This window comes from Eriocheir sinensis, chromosome 58 (genome assembly GCF_024679095.1).
Source record: "Eriocheir sinensis breed Jianghai 21 chromosome 58, ASM2467909v1, whole genome shotgun sequence".
NCBI classification, from domain to species: Eukaryota; Metazoa; Arthropoda; class Malacostraca; order Decapoda; family Varunidae; genus Eriocheir; species Eriocheir sinensis.
The window spans coordinates 5,198,703-5,207,677 of NC_066566.1; the positions used below are offsets into that span (position 1 = coordinate 5,198,703).

The window sequence follows — 8,975 nt, forward strand, 5'->3', positions numbered from 1 at the left end:
ATAGCAGGAATGTGTTTGTGAGGGGTTCAGATAAGCAGGTTCTAGCAGATTGTAAGCAGTTTGTAGCAGTTTGTAAGCAATTTGTAGCTGCTTATACTAGTTAGTAGGAGTATTTACACAATTTGTAAGTTCTAGGTAAGTAGTTTGTGCATTGTTCAGTAAAAGTGACATCAGGAAGAAGTTTGTAAGTGGTGAATAACAATCTCAGTGGTGTAGGGAAGATGTGGTGACTGCCTTCCTTACATCAAGCCTCATAGCAATGGTTCTGTACAGCTCTCATGCCTGTCCCCCCCCCCTCCAGGGCCTCGACACACTACCGGCCGGACCTGAGCCCCACTGAACGAGCTCACCGCCTCACCGAGATGCTCACCAAGGTCGCCGCGATGGTGCAAAATGTGATCCATGTGAGTACTGGGAAGCGTGTATGGGAGACTCCTTCCAATACATGCTGTTTGTTATCTGTTGGCTGAGAAAACTCCCTCACTACTAACAAATTGTGGCTCTTATTTATCATTTTGTTTATCTTATAGTGACATATAGAAAGGTAATCCCCTGTATCTGATATTCCATTTATTTTTATATTTGATGTAGCTTTAACCCAGTAGCAGTGACGGGCCAAATCTGTGGCTTTACCGTGTAGCAGTGACGGGCCAAATCTGTGGCTTTACCGTGTAGCAGTGACGGGCCAAATCTGTGACTTTACCGTGTAGCAGTGACGGGCCAAATTTGTGACTTTACCGTGTAGCAGCGACGGGCCAAATTTGTGACTTTACCGTGTAGCAGTGACGGGCCAAATCTGTGACTTTACCGTGTAGCAGCGACGGGCCAAATTTGTGCCATGATATAAAACCCCCAAAATAGATGATACATAATCTGATCACAAATGCTTTGATATATATTATGAAATGATTTGTGTGAGGGATGATTCTTTCTCATTTTTCTCGCTTAGAGGGACCATTAAGAAACATGATCCCCGTTGCTACTGGGTTAAATGTGTCTCACAGCATTTTATACATTTCTCCAAATGCTGAAAGTTTTCCTTGTTCCAGTCCCGCCATGGTGACCCGACGTCCCTGGCCTTCTGGATGGCCAACGCCTCGGAGCTGCTGCACTTCCTCAAGCAGGACCGACACGTGTGCGGCTACTCTAGCGACGCGCAGGACATCCTGGCGGAGGCGGTGCAGGTGGCCTTCAGGTAATGAGTGTGTGGATTCACTGCAGCAGCCTGGCCCTCCTGCTGCCCAATGGAGCTTTGTCTGTATTAATTTTTGTCTCCTCTCTGCCTTCATTTATCTTTCCGTTACTGTATATCTGTTCATAAGTGTGTTTGTATCATCCCTGTTTTTACCAAACATTCTGCCTCAAGAAGGATGTGACCCTCCCAGAGTAAGGTGTCTATCTGAGCCGTGTTCCTGCATTGATGTCTTGTTGATGTGTGTGTATGTGTTGTGCAGGAGCCTGGTAGACTGTATGCAGGCAGAGCTCTCCACATCACTGCCCATGTTCCTCGAGGACAGGGATGACATAAATGAGGAGGAAGGATCAACAGCACATGTAAGTACTTCCCTCTGTCTGCCATGGATGCTTTCATTCACTTCAGCCCCACAGACAGGTTTTCCTCCTCCTGTGTTAGGTGGCACTGTAACACTCTTTGAGAAGTCAAATTATTACATTTTGTTGGGCTAAGCTTTTGGAGTTAACTATTTTGTGGTTACTGCTTGTCTAGGGGAACTTATTTCTCGGTGGAACACTTTAATCCTTTAAGGAGTTCAGTACTACAGAGGTTGGCTATTACCTGAGTGCAGCTGGTACCTCATGTTTTTACTTGGTGAGAGACTGAACTTTGCTACTTTACTAATTTATCACTGAGGCCTTGAGCTAGAATACCAAAGTGAGGAAAGAGTGGAATGACAATGAATACTTATACACCTATCTCTGCCCTCACTCCTTCACTCACCCTTCACTCCTCTCCTCCCTCGCAGGTGCTGTCCATCCTCACCAACACCATGGCTCTGCTGCGCCGGTGCCGCGTCAACGCAGCGCTCACCATCCAGCTCTTCTCGCAGCTCTTCCACTTCATCAACATGTGGGTCTTCAACCGCATCGTGGCCGACTCCCTCCCCAACTACTGCACCCGGTGAGTCCTGGGAAGGTGCATGTGGTGGTGTGCTGGGCTGAGAGGAGAGAGAGGTCTTTGTTGTAACTTGGTCCCATGGAAGGTTGACTACTGACACTGTTGCCAGATTGTCGTACTCAGAGCATAGTATTTACCTGTTTCTGACGCCTAACTATTGCCAAGAAACATCAGGATCTAACTCTTTTAACAGTAACTATAAATTAGTTTTGTTAATGGAGCCCAGAAGACAGTTTGGGGGTTGGAAGTCGGGAAATATAATTGGCTGAGTACGTCAATCTGGCAGCACTGGCTACTGAGCTTTAGAAGTCAAACAGAGATAGATAATTTCAATAGATAAGGTCCAACTGACTGATGATCCTCCAGTTGTGTTGATCTGTGTTTTTTGTGTTTCACATATCTGAGTATATATAAAGCCTAATCAGCCCACCAGGGAGGTACTGACAGTGGTGTGTGTGTGTGTGTAGGGTGTGGGGCGTGAGGCTGAAGCGGCGCCTGGCTCGCATTGAGCTGTGGGCCGAGAAGCAGGGCCTGGAGCTGGCTGCTGACTGCCACCTGGCCAGGCTGTCCCAGGCAGCCATGCTGCTGCACTCACAGAAGGTAAGCAACAAGACACAATGAAGAATCCTCTTTGAATAATTAAAGGGCTTGTCAGGGATGAGGCTTTGATGTGATTTGGTTTGATAGAATTTACATTTTAACAAATTACTGAGGATGACACGATAAAGTGCACACACATATAAACTTTATTTTTAATGTGGTCCTCTTCACTCAAGAAGATTTATTTATGAAATATTTAGAAACAAAACAGTCTCACTGTACTTGTATTATTATTTTTTTTGCCACTAAAATTTGTAATTCATATTATGCAGCAAGTGAAAGAATATCAAAGCAAAACAGAAACAAACTTATCCATTACCTGCCTGTTCACCTTTCCTTCCTGTGCTTCAGTCTGCCCCCGACGACATCGCCACCATCTCATCCACCTGCTTCAAGCTCAACTCCCTGCAGCTACGAGCGCTGCTGGAGAAGTACCAGCCCACCCCCGACGAGCCAAAGATCCCACAGGACCTGGTGGACAACGTGGTGGCGGTGAGTGGCGCTGTGTGGGAGGAGGAGGAGGAGGAGGAGGAGGAGAGATGGACAATCGGAAGCATTGCTTCATTATTTTATAAAGTCGCAAACAGACCCAAAGATCTTGAGATCATCCACAAACTATTTGAGTTGTCACCTGGAAACAGCAACACGGAAAAGGGTTAATAGGCAAAACAAACCCTGTACCAGCCAGCCCTCGGGGTGAGGACAGCGAGGGAGGTGAATCAAGAGGTGGCACAGTGTCCTTGATCACTGATAATGCCAGAAAGCAAAAATGTCACGTGTTTTGGAATTTATACAATTCTTCTCCATTATTTAAAAAAGGGACACATTCAGAGCCCTATATAGACTTATTTAATGAATGCAGAATATTTAGTACACAATTTCAAATCGTAAACAGCTGGCATATGAGTGATGTTTTGAGGGTTACGCGGCAGGTCTGGGGAGAGGCTGGGCCCACCCCACACACTGACCTCATGTTTGTGTGACTATGGGAGTGCCAGCACTTGGGGACGGGAAGAGGGATGGAAATGTAAGGCACTAGAGGAAGGGACATAAAAGAAAAAAGTGGGGGTTATATTCCTGCCATCACGTAAGAAAAAATACTACTCTAGTTGATCCCTGCAGAAACCTCACAGCCATGGTAGAAACCCTGCTGATCCCTCCTAACCAGGCACGCCAAGCCAAGGCTGAGCAGGGCCAGGCTGAATTGAGGTCCGCTTCATATGTGTGTGTGTGTGTGTGTGTGTGTGTGTGTGTATTTTTATGTCAAAGTGCAACCTTACAAAGCAAGTACTTACACACACACACACACACACACACACACACACACACACACACACACACTAGAAAAACTGTACGGTAAGGATTAAGCAGGTTGAAACAAGGTCAGCTGAGCTCTTGAGAATCTGATCCACAAGTGCCATTTCTACCCAAATAAAGACTTTCTCAGCAACAGGTTATGTTAGGGAGGTGTCTTGTGGAGGGGTGTTTAAAGCATTACCATTTCTCAACAGTCAAAAATGCATGTAAACAAAACTCTGAAGACATCCAACTGATGCAAACTTTAACAAAAGTCTTAATATACTAAAATTTGGACTTGCAAGAATATGGTTTTCAAGGGCTCAGTCAAGGTGTACATTGTTCAAAGCTCAGTTTTCATCAGTGCTCTTCTATAACTCTCTGTCTTCCCTCCTGCAGGTGGCTGAGAGTACAGCAGATGGCCTGGCCCGAGAGGATGGCCGTGAGGTGCGCCTGGAGGAGGAGACTGACCTGCAGCTGCCCTTCCTGCTGCCCGAGGACGGCTACTCGTGTGACATTGTCCGCGGTGTTCCCTCAGGCCTGGCGGAGTTCCTCAACCCCCTGCAGCACGCCGGCCTCTGCAACATGAACCCGCAGCCCACCTCCTCCGGCTACTGGACCATCTACATGCACGAGTCTGACACTCGCCCTCCTCCCGGGGTAAGGACTTGGTGGGGGAGGGGACGGGGTAGCTAAGAAGGGAAAGGTGTGGAGGTGGATGCGGTGGTAAAGCTAAGGAGGAAAGAATGGAGAAGGAGAGGGGAGGGGGAAGCTAAGAAGGGAAAGGTGTGGAAGTTGATGCGGTGGTAAAGCTAAGGAGGAAAGAATGTAGAAGGAGAGGGGAGGCGGAAGCTAATAAAGGAAAGAGCAGTAAAAACACAAATAAACAAATAGCCAAACAAAAGAATGCACACAGCAAGGCCATGGGGAGGGAGTGGATGAGGAAGTCAGGGAGGGAGATAGTAAAAAAATATGATAACTGTTAGTGTGCACACAGTAAAAATATATAAATCCAAGAATTTGTACAACAAATATTGAAAAAAAGACACTAGTCATTCACTCCCACAATGCATATAGTCATTTACATACAGGATACTTCTTGTTTGAATGCACTCAACCTACTCAAAATAAAATAAGTTGATTTAGCAATTATAGTTATGACAAACAGTTTAGTTACAGTAAACCATTACTATAAAATTTATGTATGTCATACAGGTAGGAATATATGCATCAACTTTCCCTTAATGCCTTCAAAATATAGAAACCTCTTATAGTATGTACATTGCAAGCTTTTTCTTCTATATCTTCTTTTTGCCCTTGATCTGTTTCCTTTGCTGTCAAAAAAGTATGTACATGAAGCTACATACTGAGCCCTTGACCTCCTGCCCAATGCTCATGCCAGTGTTTGTTCCCCGCAGCCTCGTAGCCCGAGTGTGATGAGCAACAGGTCCATGTCCATCCCCCGTGGCGAGCCGGAGATCCACGTCATCCAGCTCCACAAGTCCAACAACGGCATGGGGCTGTCCATCGTGGCCACCAAGGTGAGTACCCAACACCCACCTTGTGTCCTCCTTCAGGCTGTTCCTTTGTCTTCCTGGGGGCCTCCTTATACCCCTCTGCTGGCTGTTATATGTCCTTCCTGGGGGCCTCCTTATACCCTCTGCAGGCTGTTCTTTGTCCTTCCTGGGGGCATCTTATACCATCCTGCAGGCTGTTCTTTGTCTCTCACGTTGGCCTCTGTTATGTTGTCACTCACAGAACTCTTTATATTCTGTGGCGCCTGTTTGGGGTACTTTCTTATTCTGCGGGTCTTGTTTAAGGAGCTCTTTTTATACTACAGTGCATTTTAAGTATTGGTGCTGATGTATTTTATAGTCTGGAGCCCCTTGGTTTATAGGGGACCAAACTATTTACTCCAAAAGTTTATTGATATATGATACTTGAAGATAGTCCAGCCCCTTGGTTTGTAGGGGACCAAACTGTTTACTCCAAAAGTTTATTGATATATGATACTTGAAGATAGCCCAGCCCCTTGTTTTGTAGGGGACCAAACTATTTACTCCAAAAGTTTATTGATATATAATACTTGAAGATAGTCCAGTTACACCATGATACTACAAAAGGGGCATGAAATGGGGTTGCGAAACATAGTCGTAGTTAGGGACCCAAGAAGGCTAGAACTGGCAGTGCTGTTAATTGTGGAGCTATTAGATTGAAAATGAGGAGGTGCCAATCGTCCTTAGAATTCTGTGCTGGAAGGATATTGCATGGGACGAGGAGGCAGTCGTAAAACAAAGTAAACTCCTACGCTGTGAGCAGAGTTTAAAGTAAAGTCAAAAGATAGTCAGAAATATTTAAACCGGTACTTGTGTTTTGCTGCAATGACTTAAGACAACGAAGGCAGTATGATAAAAATAAAAGAAGGTCCAACATTTGCTGCTCTGAGAAAGGAAAAGCAATATTGTGGAACTACATAAGAACCCTGAAAATTGGTCTGGGGAGTCTTAATATGGAGAAAAGAAGACAATGAGAGATAGGAAAGAGAAGGATAGAAATAGGAATAGAAGTAAGAAATGGCAGAGAGAAATATCAAAGAATAGAATAAATAAATCTTTTGATGGTGTTGAGTCTTAATATGGAGAAAAGAAGACAATGAGCGATAGGAAAGAGAAGGATAGAAATAGGAATAGAAGTAAGAAATGGCAGAGAGAAATATCAAAGAATAGAATAAATAAATCTTTTGATGGTGTTGAGTCATAATATGGAGAAAAGAAGACAATGAGAGACAGGAAATAGAAGGATAGAAATAGGAGAAAGAAATAGCAGAGAGATATATCATAGAATAGAATAAATCAATCTTCAGAGGGTACATTAATCAATCTCGCACACTCCAGCCCTGCCTCGGACGGTATAACATTGTGCTCTTGAGACTGAATCACGCAAAACCACATGTCTGAAAATTGCCAGTCATGAGAGTTCAATGTCCAATGCCAGCGGCCTTTGAGTGTCACTACTGTACCAGATGTTGAAAGCACAATAGTCCACCCCAATCACGAGCTATTTCTGTAGTATTTCCTATGATGGGTTTGTTTACGACGTCGAGTGGCCGGCCTTGCGCGGTGCAGTAGAGAGTGTTAGGAGTGACCGTGACAGGAAAAAGAAAGCTTGTCCAGTGGAAACTATTTATGTACTCGAGGTTGTGTTGCGTCACCGAGATTGTTACGTGGAAATTGTGGGAGATCTGTTATAACGACCGTAATGCTATAACGCATGATAGCGGTGCGCGGAATACTGGGAGGTCATGTCTATATTTCAAAGCACCATACCGTAACTTGAAGGCTGATAGATTCATGGGAAAGAGGGAGGAGGAGGAGGAGGGGGAGAAGGGAGAAGAGAGTAAAGGGAGACACTGGTAGGAGATAGGATATTGTGTGGAGGAGAAAGAAAGGAGGGAAAGAGGGGGATAAGAGGTAAAAAAAAACAAAAACAAAGGGAGGAAGGAATAAAGCTCAAAGGAGATATACGAGAAAGGAAAGAAGAAACGAAAGAAAAAAAAGAGATATTGTCAAGAAAAGGGGGAGAAAGAGAGGCGAGGAAAGAGACGGTGATAAATGGTAAAAAAAAAACAAAAAAAAACAGAAAGGGAGGAAGGAATAACGCTCAAAGGAGATATACGAGAGAGGGAAGAAGAAACAGAAGAGAAAAAAATATATTGTCAAGAAAAGGGAGTATTGTCGAAGATATAAAGATGAGAAAAAAATGAAGAAATGAGGGAAGGAAAGGAGGATACTAAAAAGGAGGAAGAGAGAAAAGAAGGAAAGATGGTCGTGATAAATGCTATATGTTGTGTGGTTACGGAAAGGAGGGAGGGAGAGAAAGGGAGGAAAAGGGAGGAGTAAAGATAGTGGAGAGAGATACAAGTGAAGATAAATTTGTGTGTGCTAAATATTCATGCTCCCATTGTTGTACGGAGAGAGAGAGAGAGAGAGAGAGAGAGAGAGAGAGAGAGAGAGAGAGAGAGAGAGAGAGAGAGAGAGAGAGAGAGAGTGTTTGTGTGTCAGTGTGCGTCCAGAGAATCACCACCGCAACAAACCACTTACTCGGTCACACACACACACACACACACACACACACTCGGACAGTTCCCACCACGGTTGCCAAATTATCGTACTCAGAGCCGCGTATTTACCGGTTTCTGGCCCATAGCTATTGCCAAGAAACACCAATAATTAACCCTTTAAACGATAACTATACATGAAGGCAGTTATTTGGGTGATGAAGGCAGTTTTTGGGTCGGAAATCGGCAAACACAAGAGGCAGAGTACGACAATCTAGCAACGTTGGTTCCCACACTCAGGCGGGCGTTCTCACACAATTAGCGACCATTATGAAGGTTTTGCTCCGGGGCTGGGGCGGACTTTTACTTTCCTGGCGCGGCCTTACAATAACAAACCGGCGGACAAGCGAGGCCCAGCGGGAGGGAGGGAGGGTGGATAGTGTTCTTTTTTTTTCTTTGCCGTCAGCCGATTGTTGGGTGGATAGAGGCTGAGAGGCTGGAGGCTGGGATGGGATGAAGGTGGGTGGCTCCGGAACACAGGATAGAGAGAAAGTATTAAGACTCGAGACTAGCATGGATTTAACAGCAAACTCTAGACAACTTTTACAGTAAACTCGACATCAACAGTAACTCCAAGACAGATTAACAAGATAGGTATAACAAGTTTAAGAAGGCAGGTTCAAAAGTAACTCCAAGACAAATTAACAAGATAGTTATAACAAATTTAAGAAGACAGATTTAGCAGTAAACTCGACAGATTTAATAAGACTGTTTTATCAGCAAAGTCAAAACCGTCAACGATTTCAGTGTAACAGTAACTCCAAGACAATTAGCAAGATTGGTTTAACAAATTTAAGAAGACAGATTTAACAGTAAACTCGACAGATT

The 8,975-nt window shown here is 44.5% G+C and overlaps 1 protein-coding gene across 2 annotated transcripts in view; it reads left to right on the forward strand.

The window, feature by feature from the left end:
- Positions 1 to 8,975, forward strand: part of LOC126985091 (afadin-like) — a 135,833-nt gene that overhangs the window by 14,044 nt on the left and 112,814 nt on the right. For both annotated transcript variants that reach the window (XM_050839539.1, XM_050839540.1), the window contains 8 exons: positions 302 to 404; positions 1,050 to 1,195; positions 1,455 to 1,554; positions 1,983 to 2,137; positions 2,602 to 2,734; positions 3,086 to 3,226; positions 4,430 to 4,690; positions 5,449 to 5,571. In XM_050839539.1, coding sequence (XP_050695496.1) covers positions 302 to 404; positions 1,050 to 1,195; positions 1,455 to 1,554; positions 1,983 to 2,137; positions 2,602 to 2,734; positions 3,086 to 3,226; positions 4,430 to 4,690; positions 5,449 to 5,571 — 1,162 coding nt within the window. The remainder of the gene's footprint in view (positions 1 to 301; positions 405 to 1,049; positions 1,196 to 1,454; positions 1,555 to 1,982; positions 2,138 to 2,601; positions 2,735 to 3,085; positions 3,227 to 4,429; positions 4,691 to 5,448; positions 5,572 to 8,975) is intronic.